The sequence below is a fragment of the Hypomesus transpacificus genome, unplaced genomic scaffold (genome assembly GCF_021917145.1).
Source record: "Hypomesus transpacificus isolate Combined female unplaced genomic scaffold, fHypTra1 scaffold_149, whole genome shotgun sequence".
NCBI classification, from domain to species: Eukaryota; Metazoa; Chordata; class Actinopteri; order Osmeriformes; family Osmeridae; genus Hypomesus; species Hypomesus transpacificus.
The window spans coordinates 281,766-296,633 of record NW_025813718.1 but is presented as its reverse complement, the minus strand read 5'-3'; the positions used below and the strand labels follow the sequence as shown (position 1 = coordinate 296,633).

Here is a 14,868-nt window from a genome sequence, read left to right as displayed (position 1 = left end):
TCAAACCCAAAACAAATGCTAATGTAAGGGGAAGTAAAGAAGAAGAGTGCAGTAAAGCAGAGACAAAAGAAGGTTCAGGGGAAAAGCCCTTGAGCCTTATAAACATGACAAAAGAATAGGTTCACGTAAACAAAGCATCACCAGTATGGTTATGAGGAGACTGAGTGGGATGGCATTGGTTAGGGTTGTCTAGGCCTCCGCATACAGGACAGGAGGAGGGTGACATCCCTCTCTAGGGTTGCATCAGCTGAACAAGACGGGGCAGGGCAGACCAGGGCGTGCACGTCAATGATTGGGTGTGACATCCTGTCAGTCCCTCTCGGGGCAAACAAACTAGGTTGAGAGGAGCGAAAAACATGCTGAGAGGGTTCAAATTACGTCATAAAACCCATCTTTTGGACGTGAACTTTTTTATTGGTTTTCTTCAAGGAACTGGGATCAATGAGGTGCGTGAATGCCGGACCGACAGCAAGAAGGCAGCAAGCTTTCGGTCACAAGACATTACAAAAAATAGCTTTATTTGTAAAAATTTATGAACACGTGTGAAGTACAGAAACGCGGGGAACACAAGCAAACCCAGATGTCCTAAACCTTGGCTGAAACTGGATGCTGTTGTGCTCAGTACAGTACTTAACAGTCCAGTGACATTGGGACAAGGTTGTATCTGGCTGGCAAAGCACCCAACGACAAGTTATGCAAACAATGCCATTAACAGAATTGCAATAGCCTAACAAATCTCTATAGCACAAAACTGTAGCAGAGGAAGTACAACATATAAACAAATATGCTCCGAATAGTTTTGAGGTTGCAATCCACGGTCCAACACATACAGTACCAGTAAATGGTACTGGGAAAATGTGTCCACATTTTTGACCGGTACTGTATATAACACATATGTAATATATGACATATATTATTGTATTACATTCATTGTCGATAATCTCAACACATTAGCGAACATACATGTAATTGCACCAACCTACACTGACCCAGATTTCTGACTAGGATTTTAGAAGAGGCAAAGTATAACCCTTGTTGTAATCCTCACAGATGACAAGCTGGTACAGAACAGGGTCATGTTCTGTTGGGGGAGATATGATGAATTTTTGCTCGAACAATACAAATGAACATCAGAGAATTAATTTGATGATTTTCCTAGCTAATGCAGCTTGTATTTTGGAACTATCTTTTGAGAAATTACACCAAACTGTGCATACAACAAGCATAAATGTCTGGAAAAAACAACAAGCATAAATGTCTGGAAAAAACAAAGAAAGCCAAATAATTCCAAAAGACCAATCACGATTAAACAAGTAACAAAGTTCATGTGCAAGTGGAAACGTGACGGTTTCACTCATTCTCTCGCTGTTTAACCAAGTTTGAGAGAAACACGGATGAACTGAAGACTTTGGTGTTCAGGAAAGTATGTAAACAGACCAGCATAACTAGATCAATTACTTCAGTCATCAGGAAGCTAGCACATGATCATAGAACGTCGAAAATGAGTTGCATAGAGTTGAAAAAGCATTGCATTTCCTTTTTCTCTGTGGTTTGAAGGAGACTGAAGGAGAAAATAAGTTAAATAACTTTCTGTAAAACAGCCTAGGATTGAGTATGCTGAGTATGACAAAAACAAGCTGGCAAAATCTAAAACAGACTAGTAGTCAGACAACATTCAAACCAAATGTCAACATTTTCTGTAGAAAGTTACAAAAATAGGGGTCTCCATTTGTTTTTTTTGAAACACTAGTACAAAACATGATGTGACTGATTTTCCCAAAACATTTTGAATCATAAAAGCATTCCTGATGAACCCTGCCAGTCACACTGAAAAGTTTCATAGAGTGAAGTCCATCAGCATGTAGGGTGTTCTGCAGGTTCAAGCTCCATAACTTTCCTAGGAAAGGGTTCAAAGTTTATACCCTGTCTGTTCACATGACAACAGACAGAATACCTTATCTTGCCAGTATGCCAATGGAAGAGTGGGCTGAATTTGTGGCAGTGTCTACGCACACTCTGGGAGACCTTTCATCGAATGAAACAAAGACCTTGGTTGTAAATGAGAGAAAGGGATTCTCATGGGTAGTGTGGACAAACTGCTACAGTACCGTAGTCTCTATGAAACATCAAGGTTAGCTGTTATCTACATTAGCTGACAACACAAAAGCTCAAAGGAAACCACTCTCAATCTTTCTCCTCGTTGGTTTCTCCTCATTGTTTCTCCATCTGTATCCTTCTCCCAACCTCATCGCCACGGCTTCCCTGCGTATGTCCCTGTCCTGCGTTGTCCACGGTCTGATAGGTTGTCGCTAAGTACACCGTGCCCTCCAGCGTCTCTCCTTCCCAGCCCTCTATGAATGTCTCTCTATCCTCTGAGACCACAGTTCATCCTGAGAGTCCGAATCCTCCCCGTCTAAACCCCTCCCGCTGGCTCTCGACCCCTCCCCTCCGACCCTCGTGCCGCCGGAGCCCCCGTTGATGTCCGTCAGTGGCGTGTAGGAGTAGTCCTTGCGGCTGGGTTGACGACCCCTTGCGGAACCCCGGCACGCCCGGACCAGGTGGCCTAGCGCACTGGCCAACAGCAGAGAGGTCAACAGAGTCGTGATCATAAACCAGGTCAGCCTGTGAAGAAATGGGGATAGCAGGAATGAGGGGCAAAAAGAAATTATGGAGGATGAGGAGACGTTGAGTGGAGAGATAAAGCACATGAAGACAAGGGGGGGGGGGGGGGGGGAATAAGGATGTAGGTTTGTGTTGGTAAACAGAACAATGGACAGTTCAAAAAAATATTTTAGAAGGCTTTCAAAAGAAGCCAACCATCGAAGAAGAGAGACTGGCTGTTTAGCAATGTACAGAAAGGCAGACGAGGCGAGGCTAGAAAGAACTAACCCTCTTTTTGCATCGGTGGCAAGAGACACTTGGCCAAGCGCTTGCCGGAAGCCATAGCAACGCTAAACAATCCCTAACCTGCATGTAAATAGTAAAAATGGCTTGTGTCAGAGATAAGCTCCCAGATGAAATAACTTTCCTTTCGTGCAGGGCTAAATAATCAAGCCATTATCAGGAGAACAAAACAGTGGATGCGTTGTTGTGTTCACACCATCGAGCTGTGACACTGTGATATGATTAAGCGATGATCAACATAGCAGGAATTGACAAGACGCTAAAAATAGCATGGGGTGTGTTCTTCCTAGCTGTCCGGTTTGCTTGAATTTGCCACCAGCCGAGTGGCCGGGAGACGGGAGGGACAGGGGCAGGGCGGGTGAGTTCTGTCGACCAGAGCGTGGTGGCGGTAGGAGTGGGGGAGCAGACAGAACGTGGAAAGGAGGGAAGCAGGGAGGATGTGTGGGTGAAGCAGGGAGGATGTGTGGATGAAGCAGGGAGGATGTGTGGGTGAAGCAGGGAGGATGTGTGGGTGAAGCAGGGAGGATGTGTGGGTGAAGCAGGGAGGATGTGTGGGTGAAGCAGGCAGGATATGTGGGTGAAGCAGGGAGGATGTGTGGGTGAAGCAGGGAGGATGTGTGGGTGAAGCAGGGAGGATGTGAGGGTGAAGCAGGAAGGATGTGTGGGTGAAGCAGGGAGGATGTGTGGGTGAAGCAGGGAGGATGTGTGGGTGAATAAGGGAGGATGTGTGGGTGAATAAGGGAGCAGGATATGTGGGCGAAGCAGGGATGATGTGTGGGTGAAGCAGGGAGGATGTGTGGGTGAAGCAGGGAGGATGTGTGGGCGAAGCAGGGAGGATGTGTGGGCGAAGCAGGGAGGATGTGTTGGTGAAGCAGGGAGGATGTGTGGGCGAAGCAGGGAGGATGTGTGGGCGAAGCAGGGAGGATGTGTGGGCGAAGCAGGGAGGATGTGTGGGTGAAGCAGGGAGGATGTGTGGGCGAAGCAGGGAGGATGTGTGGGCGAAGCAGGGAGGATGTGCGGGCGAAGCAGGATGTGTGGGTGAAGCAGGGAGGATGTGTGGGCGAAGCAGGGAGGATGTGTGGGCGAAGCAGGGAGGATGTGTCGGTGAAGCAGGCAGGATGTGTGGGTGAGGTATATGTATGAGTGGTTCGGGGGGGCGTTTGACACTTACTCTGTGAGATGAGGCTTGTGTTTCTCCTCCTCCTCCCGCAATCTTGCAATCATCTGATTGGCCAGACAATGGCCCGCTGTGGAAACAGCACAACTCACACAGAGTACACAACCATCGTCGAGGCTCCACATTTGCTTCTTTACAAATCAAACAAAATGGTATCAGTGAATACAACCTTTAAGGATGCGTTCGACTGTACTAGGTTCAGCAAAATGGATTAAGATAATCATGTCTCTATAACCCCCAAGTAAATACACCTGACAAACAAACCGCTAACTTCTACCATCCACCAACTAAGGGGCTAACTTTGGGGCACTGGGCTGGACTATGGGCCCTAAGGAGGCATCTGTTCATCTCTTTCAATTACAAATGTATAATTTTAAACCCCCATATGCTTGTTGTTGAGAGACGAAGTCATTCATCCAGTGCCTAGTAAAGGTTAGCCGTCTTATGACTGAGATAGCACACGACCAGCTCCCAGATTAGACTCAAGATAAAGGCGGTCGGTCGAAAAAGGTCTGTCCGTGTAATCCATGCAAGGGGCTGAACCTTGAGGGAGGGATGATGGGGAGGGATGATATCCCCCCACTCCCCCCACCCCTCAGCTGTTTTCACCCTTCTCTGCACAGCCAAACCGAGCACAGAGGTGCGTGGGTGAAAATCTGTGAAAGCGCCTCCCTTTGGGTTTTTGAAGGTCACAGGGTTGGCGAGGGGTGCAGCTTTGCTGATACGGGCACGGTTCTACGGACAGGGCTCTGTTCTTCGTACCTTGGGACGTTTTGTAAAAGGAAAACACCAAGCTGGAAACCTCAGCCGGTTTGTTGGTGCACAAGCAGGCCACCGTGTGAGTAGAGCCTTGTGTTCTGCCGTACAAATACATCTCACAGTTCGTCCGAACATGAGCTTGGCATATCAAGAGCAGTGTATTCCTATGACAACAGTGTCGTACATCTCAAATACAGTCACAGCCTCAGAGAGAGAGAGCGAGCGAATGCATATTAGTCAGCAAGAGGGCATGGTGGGACAAGAACTGGAGTCAATGATCTCAGCCAGATAAATGAGGACCAATGAAAGGCAGAGGACGCAGTCGAAAGTGACAGCGCATGAGTCACAGTGGACTGGAAGTCGTCCAGCCTCCCACAGCAAACAACAGATGCGGACAGAAAAACACTGCCTCTCTGGTTGCAGAGTAAATAGTGGAGGGCGACGGAACAGGGAGCTTCTACATTGCTGGCTATGCAGGCTAGTTTCCTGTGTCTCGTATTGGAACGGAGACTGCCAGGTCAAGGGTATACAGAGTCTCATCAGAGGGTCATCGTTAGGCTATATTAAAAGCTTGAGAACAAGTCAAGTATAACGTCCCATTAAACATACATCCTCATCATCTTTGTAGATGAATGCTACACAAGACGAATGTGCAACCCAAATCTAGTCTTTTATAGCCTAAATCATTAACGTTTAGCCTACATCTATTAATATATAACATCAATTTGGAAGATCCTGTCATCAAAAGAGACAGATAAGAAAAACATTTCCATAATAAGTAGACAGCTGTATAATTAATCACCTGAATAGAAGAAAAACAAGAGAAAAGAGAGATCTAAGAAGCTGCCTGAACACATGCGGTTAGCTCCAGTACCACAGCCGGGTTAAAAGGGTGCCGTGATGAGGCCCGAAGATTCCGACTCGCACGCCGGTCATACCCGGGGCTTGTTGAAGCCCATCAACATGCCCCAGAAATGCCCCTGGCACACACAAACACACAGCCCACATCAGCCTGAAGGGGCAAATGAACCGAGAAAGAGGGAGAGGGAGGGAGGAGATATTCAAAGAAAGATGTTCACAGCTAACAGTGGCAGAACGCAGACAGTGAGTCTAGAAGAGTTGGCAGAGTAGTTAGCGTGCCCGGCGCAGAGAATCACCCTCAAAAGCACATGGTTAACAAAGACGAAGGGTGGGGCACAGAGAGACAGGGAAGAGAAGGAGAAGCAGAGAAAGAGAGATCGACACAGAGAAGGAATGTGACCCAATGGAGTTGGCCCAGCTAGTGCCACAGTTGAAACAATCCTGCGAGACAAAGTCACCTGACTAGAAAAAACAAATGGACGAGGAAGTTCCCACTGAAAAAGTAGAACATGAGTTTGTGTCTTTGCACAGTCTGTGTCACAAACACAAACACCCACACCCACAATTAAGCTTTTAAAAATGTTGCACACTGTATCTCAGATTAGAAATAAGGGATGATGTTATTCTGGTTCTGGTCTGTAATTTAGTATATTTCCTGACTGACGTGGTGCATGTGTGTGTGAGTGCATGCGAGGTTAGTCTTGTGTGTCTGGTGCACAGGGATGTTTTGGACGGTACAGTACCTTGGTGAATGGTGCGGTTCCTGTCTCCCTGGAACAGGGCGTCGCAGCTTCCTGTAGCAGGGTCACATGGGCACATGTCCTGGCACTGGCACTCCTGCCTGCAGTTTAGGCCAAATAAACCCAGTGGACACTCTGGGAGCATCACAGGAAATGATGTCAGACAGGAAGTTGTGAACACGGGGCGACATGACAATTAATAATTTGCATATCTAGAACTAGCTACTGTATTTAATGTTTGCATGCTAATTTTTCTCCAATGTCAACACACATTGCATTTTACTTAGAGGAAACATAGTGGACAGAGGATTAAAGTTTAAACACTTGAGAGACAAGACTAAAATAATACTTTTATGAAACATTGAACTGCCCGGTTCCATAGTAATGTGTCAAGTGCCTGTAAACATGATGCAGAACAAACACCCAAAAAAATCAGTCAACAATTGGTCTCAAGGAATCTGCCAAGCACGATGTATTTTCACACATGCACCAAACGACAAGAAGGAAGTGACGTGACAAAGCTTAACGAATTAGAAGTAGTGGGTTAAAGCTGGTGGTTCCCAGATCCAGACTGGGGACATCCGAGGTCCTGGGGAGGGGGGTGTGGGAGACTCAGCGAGGTGAAAGCTTGTGGTTGATTGTTGTGATCCTCATGAGAGTGGTAATAAAGTGGATTATTTGATCGTGAGTGGGATTAGCTTCAAGGTAGCACTTATAAGTAAACCTGCAGGTAGCAGCTTGATATGAGGTGCTGTTTTAGAATCCAGACATTTTACATTTACTGTCAAAAGGAAAACTGCATTACTGGCCACAAACCCTTGTTTACAGACAGATCGTATTATCTAATTTCCATCTGTGGGAGTAATCGTAGTTGGAACCTGCTTGGGCAGGTTGTTTCCTGGTGAACACATGAATCAGGATTACTCTTACACATTACCAGCACGCAACCAAATTCCCTCGTACACATGTACCTTGTTCACAGGATTTGCCTTGGAAACCGGCAGGACAGGCGCAGTTGCCATGGACGGGGTCACACCAGCCCCCGTTGGTGCAGGTGCATGTTTGATTGCAGCCGTCGCCATAGAAACCAGGCGCACAAGCTTTAAGTGGGGGAAAAAAAAAAGAAAATGAAATAAGAGAGGCTCTTATGAAGATCTGTGTTAGTGAGGCCCATTTGTGCCTTTTCAGGGGGGCTGGGAATATTTCATCAATCAATCAGACCTGTATTGAGTTGTATTGTGGAAATGTATGAAGGCATTTATGAGGTAATAAATGGTGCTGTTGGGTTTGTGTTACACGGTCAAAAAATGGATTGTATGGAGTAAACTGCATAAAACCTTGACTAAACTAACAGCTCTAGTTACATTAAGGGTTCACTGGGATGCGTGGAAGCACTGGAGTGGGACTTGTTTACTTAACTAAACCACTGTCACGGAATGTGTTCATAGTTTGTGCCCTCTGAAGTCCCCGCGACTACGATTAGGCGCACGATTCTTGACAGTCTGCATTCCAGACTAAAATCATAGGACACATAGGGACACATTTCTAGAGGAGCACGTTTTTGAAGGAGAGGAGAGTGGCGGCTTAACCTTGGCTGCAGGTCTCCCCCGTCCATCCAGCGTCACACGTACACCCGTCTGAGAGGAGAGAGGAAAGGCGGAACTTAACAGGCGCGAGGCCATGAAGAACTGCGTTTGGCGTTCGCCTCTTCCCTTACAGCCGGCTCGCGTGGGAAATCGAGTTCTTCACACATAGGACGGATGTTACCCGTACCATCACGGAGATGGATATTCGAGCTAATCATGACGTTCAACACGAGACGGCTGAATCAGACGACAAAGACACCGTGTAGAAAAGCCTTCCCCGCTCTTCTTTTGGCGCTCGGGCCCTCACCCTGCGTACAGACTCTGTGGGCACCGCAGGTGGGGGCTTGGCACACTAGGGCATCACAGCCAGCCCCCTTCCAGCCCTGACGGCACTGGCAGTTTCCATCTACACAGGCCCCATGCCCGCTGCAGTCCTCTGGTTGGCACTGGGGCTGGTGGACACACAGGATGGTGGAGACAGGCCGGGGGCAGAGCCACTTATGGTCAGTACTGAGATATCAAGGAGGGAACATGGGGATAGAGGGATAGGGGGGGGAAGGGAGAGAAAGGATGGGAGGGGGATAGGGGGGGAGGAAGGAATCAAGGTTCATTTTCTGCGACAGTGAATGCTAATCATATCCGAGTGATGCCATCTTGAATTTCATTGGCTCACCAAAGGTCGGACGGGTAGCTGGCCAACGATCCGTTGACCACGTACGTGGAGGATCCGCCCCCATCCAAATTGATGGCGTTGATGACCCCTTCACTCTTCAGGAAGTCTGCCACCTCCCACAGAGTCATGCTGTAGTAAGATGAGGAGAGGGATAGAAAAAGAGGAAATCATTTATTTATGAACATCCATGCCTTAAATAATGACAATACAAACCGCCATGTCTTCTGGTGAAGCATTGCAAGACTACACAATATAGAGGAGATCCGATAATAATCTGACCCGCACAGCACCCCAATAAGTCTGTATTGGACAATGAGTCTGTATTGAATCCTAAATAAATCCTTAGGGATGTGTTGAGTAGAGCTGTTCATAATGTAATAGAAGGTCAGCCATGTGGCAGAAGGTAGGCAGAGAGACCGGCCAGCGAGATTTATTGACCTCATATTGAGCGGATATTGAGTGTAGATACTGAATCCACAGACATGTTCAGACACATCACCTTGTTTTCCACACCAAGCCACATCTTGAACACAAAAGCATTCATCTGGTTCATTGTGTTGGGGGGGAGAGAGAAAGAGCAATCAATATAATTGATCCAAGAGGTGGGCCTTACAATGATTTATCGGTTCTGCTCCCTCTCTCTCGACTCATTGCCTTTCGTTCACCTTGTCGTATTACCATTCATCCTCCGGTGAATTTATTGTTGGGTCCTTATCCACCAAACTTCCACAACCACACCTCCTCCAAATCTCTACTGCTCACACCACCTGCTCCACTCCGGCACTCTCACCCTCTGGTGTCTGTCTTTCCATCGATGTGAAACAGGATGACTTTTCCCTCCGCGTCGTGGCCCACGGCTGTCCTGGCTGACACCACGTCCACAAAGCGGCGGAATGACCCTGCCGACCACAAAAAAGGGCGACGGATAGAAATGTGACACTATGTTGAACAGCTATAATAAACAGATCATTTAACAATCACATACAGTGCCCTCCAAAAGTATTGGAACAGTGAGGCGAATTCCTTTATTTTTGCTGTAGACTGAAAACATTTGGGCTTGACATCAAATAATGAACGTGAGACCAGAGATCAACGTTTCAGCTTTTATTTCCAGGTATTTACATCAGGATCTGATGCACAACTAAGAAAATATCACATTTTGTTTGAATCCACCCATTTGTCATGTGATCAAAAGTATTGGAACAGATATACTTAAAACATATTTAAGTGAATAAGACTTCATATTTAGTTGCAAATCCTTTGCTTTCAATAACTGCAGCAAGTCTGTGACCCATTGACGTCACCAAACTTTTGCATTCTTCCTTTTTGATGCTTTCCCAGGCTTTCACTGCAGCCTCTTTCAGTTGTTGTTTGTTTTGTGGGGTTCCTCCCTTCAGTCTCCTCTTAAGCAGGTAAAATGCATGCTCTATAGGGTTTAAGTCTGGAGATTGACTTGGCCAGTCTAATACCTTCCATTTCTTGCCCCTGATGAACTCCTTTGTTGTTTTGGCAGTGTGTTTTGGGTCGTTATCTTGCTGCATGATGAAGGCTCTGCCAATCAGTTTGGTTGCATCTTTCCTTAAATTGGCAGACAAAATGTTTCTGTAGACTTCCGAGTTCATTTTGCTGCTGCCATCATGTGTTACATCCTCAATGAAGATTAATGAGCCCGTCCCAGAAGAAGCCATGCAAGCCCAAGCCATGACATTACCTCCACCGTGTTTCACAGATGAGCTTGTGTGTTTGGGATCATGAGCAGTTCCTTTCTTTCTCCAAACTTTAGCCTTTCCATCACTTTGGTAAAAGTTAATCTTTGTCTCATCAGTCCATAAAACTTTGTCCCAGAATTTTTGAGGTTCATCTCTGTACTTTTTGGCAAATTCCAGCCTGGCCTTCCTATTCTTCTTGCTAATGAGTGGTTTGCATCTTCTGGTGTAGCCCTTGTACTTTTGTTCATGAAGTCTTCTGCGAACAGTAGATAGTGATACCTTCACTCCTGCCATCTGGAGGTTGTTGCTGATCTCACTAACAGTTGTTTTAGGGTCTTTCTTTACAGCTCTCACAGTGTTTCTGTCATCAACTGCTGATGTTTTCCTTGGTCTACCTGTTCGACGTCTGTTACTTAGTACACCAGTAGTTTTCTTCTTCTTCAGGACATTCCAAATGGTTGTACTGGCTATGGCCAATGTTTCTGCAATGGCTCTGATTGATTTTCCATCTTCTCTAAGACTCACAATTGCTTGTTTTTCACCCAAAGACAGCGCTCTGGTTTTCATGTTGTTTTCACCTCTGAATACAGTCTGCATAGACAAAACCTATCTTACCCAATCTGAACCTGAGTGTAGACATTCAGTGGTATTTATTGATTGAATAATGTATGTAATAGGACACACCTGGGCAACAAAACACACCTGTCAGTCACATGTTCCAATACTTTTGCTCACGTGACAAATGGGTGGGTTCGAACAAAAAGGTGATATTTTCTAATTTGTGCATCAGATCCTGATGTAAATACCTGGAAATAAAAGCTGAAACGTTGATCTCTGGTTTCACATTCATCGTTTGATGTCAAGCCCAAATGTTTTCAGTCTACAGCAAAAATAAAGGAATTGGCCTCACTGTTCCAATACTTTTGGAGGGCACTGTATATGAAGTATTTATAATATAATGTAGAAAAGGTGAGTCGTTGGCCTTCATTTGGCGTTGCTGTCAGAGAATCAGCACACTTGTTTCAGCCTGCGTCCTATTAAATTGTTATTGAACTTACAATTCATATATTTATTGAATTTGTGTTTATCATTGACAGCCTTCTTACAAGCAGTAATATGGATTGTAGTATTATGGACTACGTGTATTCCAGCTCATACGACAAGAAAGAAATTGACCTTTTTAAATTTAATTTTCAAATGTGTAAAGTGCAACAGATCTTTTCGGATTTCCATTTCACCGGATTGAGTGTGTCTCCATTGTAAGATAGGGTTACCTTCAAGGGCTGATGTAATGCCCCTTTGTCTTTTCCATTCCTAACCCAACGACTTGAGGTTGGGTAAACTGACACTAAACCGGCGCACTACAACTATGGCAACCCTGACTAAGACTGATGAGTCATAACACAATGGTGGGAGCGTTCTCCTGGCCCAGTAGATGTGAAGGGCTCCTTCAGAGGGAAAGAGTGTTTCACCTGGTTGCAAGCCACCCATTACGTGACTCAATTATTTGAGACCCCGTCCTCAGCTTTCTGCTCACAGGGGACAGCCTAACGTCCTGTTCAGAGCGTCAGTTGAGGCCAAATCTCTCGTTAGTCTTAGGATGCACGGTAAAAGTAGAGTCTTGAATGTATAATCCATTCATAGCTTCTAAAGTGTCCTGCGGAGGAATATTTCTATTTCTATCATCTTTTCTAGTCCATCTCCTAACTGGGATGCTGTGTGTGGGGGCAGACTGTAATGCCGGCTGTTGATTCTCATGCATTATCTGGGTTCAACCCTGGTCTATGGGTGGTACCAGCGAAAAAGGATGAGTGCTGCTGTATGTAATCCAGATAGAGCACCTGTCTCCTGAGTCTTGTCACACTCTGCCTCAATGCTCTGGTTGATGTAAATCTGTCCGTCGCGTAGTAGCCACACCACCCCGCTGATAAGCTGGACAAACGGGTTTGCCTTATCCAACACGTCCTCCCCGGAGAGATAGCTGGGAGGAGGGAGGGAGGAAGAGGGAGGGATGCATCGTAAGCATAATATGTGCAAAGACCACATGGCATTCAACAGTTCAGCACATGCAGGTTTTTCAACACAAGGGAACAGAAACATATGTTCCAGCAGGGAGAACAGGTTCACTTAATGTCCACCCCACACACAGCATTTTTTTTTTCTTTCTGCTGAGCTCATATTTCCACCAAACAAAAAGGGACTTTATCTTCGAGAGCACCGGAACCTTCCAGAGAATAACTAGTTATGATGGATATGAGAGTCAATGACTGACAGGTGAATCGTCTAGCACAAGGAACAGAGAGTCCTTAATATTCTGTATTAAAAAGTTGTATATTTTAGAGAAAAAAAGAGAGTGAGCAAGAGAAGAGAGAGAGAGTGAAAGAGAGAGAGAGAGAGTGAGAGAGAGAGAGAGAGAGAGAGAGAGAGAGAGAGAGAGAGAGAGAGAGAGAGAGCGAGAGAGAGACAGTGAAAGCGAGAGAGCGAGAGCAAGCGAGAGAAGACAGGTAAAGAAACAGGCCGAGAGAGCATCACCCCCAGGAGAGGCAGACGCGGTGTGACTCCTCCTTACCCAAACAACAGGGTTCCGTCCCTCCTGATCCCAAACTGGGCATTCTGCAACCCTCCACTGTCCTTCACCAGCACTCCATTGCTCACCACGTTCCCCAAACAGTCCCCGCTGTGGGTGTTGAAGAAGCCTCCGTTCTGGGCGAAGAGACACCTCGCCCCCGAGGCGCTCTGCTCCACCGGGACCCTCAGCTTCCTCTGGCAGCCACCGGGACCCCCCGGCTCCAGCACCGACACCATCCTGAGGGGGTCGTGGACCACCGTCATGTGACCTGGGACAAAGGGAAGAGAGAGTCTTTCTATTGGAGCGCCGGTCCTTGTCAAGGCAAATTCAAAGGGTAAATTATGGATTTTACACAGGAAATGTCATCTTTATTTTTTGTTATTACTGTTGTTCACCCACTGACCGTTAACCCATCGGGGCACAGCATCACTGACACGTGTGACAAAGATTTTGGACTCGGTTAACGGCGTGCCGGTGTGGCCGCTGGCCGGCCAGGTCTCGTGGGTGACATTGCCGTGGACTTTAAGCTGGCAGTCTCGCACGTGGCGGTGGGAGTGGGAAGGGCCGTGCCCGTGATCATACGGTGACAGGTGGTCCTCATCCAGAGATCTGCACAAGAGAGATATTTCTACTTGACGCTTGTTTAACCTTGCGGATGCCCTCTCATCTAGAACAACAATCCCTACTCTGAATCCGCACAAAAACGGTCATATAGAACGGAACTTGTAGAAACGGAACTCTGCATGAATCTACTTTCGCTTATGAATGCAATTGTTACGTTTGGTGTTTTTTTGGGGCAATAACATCATTTTGTTATGTCTCATAAACTTGGCCTTTAACACACTGGGTCAATGTGTCAAACGGCTGTTTATGCATTAAGAACAAGACAGTTGGGGCAGATGTGTCCACTTATTACGTAAATCTAGGGCTCCAGTGTCAAGAAATATTTTCGAAGCACACTACTGGTAAACTTTGTCAATGGTTGTTGTGTAGCCTGCCTGGATCAAGTCAGTGACATGAAATAGGGTGGAGGACATGCTTGTATTAACAATGAGAATATTATCAATAAAAAAAAAACATTCTTTTTTTGAGAATTGCCACACAATACAGGATTGTGAAGGAAGGAAGTGGAGTGAGGTAAAACAACGCTCTCCAGTGGCTAAAGTATAACACCGCAGGAGTTATAGGAGATAATGAAAGATCAGTACCAAAATACATTTTTAAAACTTTCTCCAAAAATATTACACTGAGATGACATTACCAATACAGTAGGCCCTATGTCTTGTTCGTAAGAAACACGAGATAATTCACAAAACAAGCAGTTTGTTAGAACCTTCAGATATTGCTGCTGACACTGACAGCTGACTAGTGCATCAAACTGGCTGAAAACAAGAAGTCAAGGGAGGTGAGAAGATAGCTACGTTATGACCGACTGGACTTTGCCCCATCACAGATAACACAGCTAATGGGAAAAGTTGACCACGGTTAGCTAATCAGCATTTTATATAATATATTTCTAAAAACATAAATATAGTCCGGAATTACAACTCGTATTCGCAAACATTGGCTCTTAAAAGTGTAGTAATCTGTTGGAGGTTTGAGCCAACGTTAGCTGAGTATTTAGCTAGCAAACTCCCTTACCCAACAGTCTTGATCTCCATAACCCAGAGTCCAAGCCATAATAACAGCCAAAGTAATGAGCATTTCACTGGTAGTATTGCCATAAGAGAATTAACACTGAAATTAAACGTTTGCTTCTTCCAAAATCCTTCTTTGACTGTCATTTGGTTTTCCCTGGCAGACAAGGAAGTCGCGAGGCAGTCATATGACATGTATGTAGGAGGGCCAAAACAAGCACATGTGGTTTTTTGTTTACTCGTATGAAAATAT

At 45.9% G+C, this 14,868-nt stretch overlaps 1 protein-coding gene across 1 annotated transcript; it reads right to left on the bottom strand.

The window, feature by feature from the left end:
- Nucleotides 1-485: 485 nt before the first annotated feature.
- On the bottom strand, nucleotides 486-14,824 carry nagpa (N-acetylglucosamine-1-phosphodiester alpha-N-acetylglucosaminidase). The gene is made up of 12 exons (XM_047051330.1): nucleotides 14,620-14,824; nucleotides 13,382-13,587; nucleotides 12,979-13,246; nucleotides 12,251-12,390; nucleotides 9,491-9,599; nucleotides 8,701-8,829; nucleotides 8,335-8,537; nucleotides 8,031-8,078; nucleotides 7,413-7,541; nucleotides 6,445-6,576; nucleotides 4,076-4,151; nucleotides 486-2,622 (listed from the first exon to the last, which is right to left on the bottom strand). The coding sequence occupies exons 1-12, from the start codon at nucleotides 14,808-14,810 to the stop codon at nucleotides 2,352-2,354; spliced, it is 1,902 nt and encodes a 633-aa protein (XP_046907286.1). The 5' UTR covers nucleotides 14,811-14,824; the 3' UTR covers nucleotides 486-2,351.
- Between the last annotated feature and the right edge of the window lie 44 nt (nucleotides 14,825-14,868).

Coding starts and splice junctions, on each gene's coding strand:
- nagpa (XM_047051330.1), bottom strand. CDS start 14,810: ATGTCATATGACTGCCTCGCGACTTCCTTGTCTGCCAGGGAAAACCAA. Junction 13,588..14,619: donor ATGGAGATCAAGACTGTTGG/GTAAGGGAGTTT, acceptor TCTCTTGTGCAG/ATCTCTGGATGAGGACCACC. Junction 8,830..9,490: donor GGAAAGACAGACACCAGAGG/GTGAGAGTGCCG, acceptor ATCTTACTACAG/CATGACTCTGTGGGAGGTGG.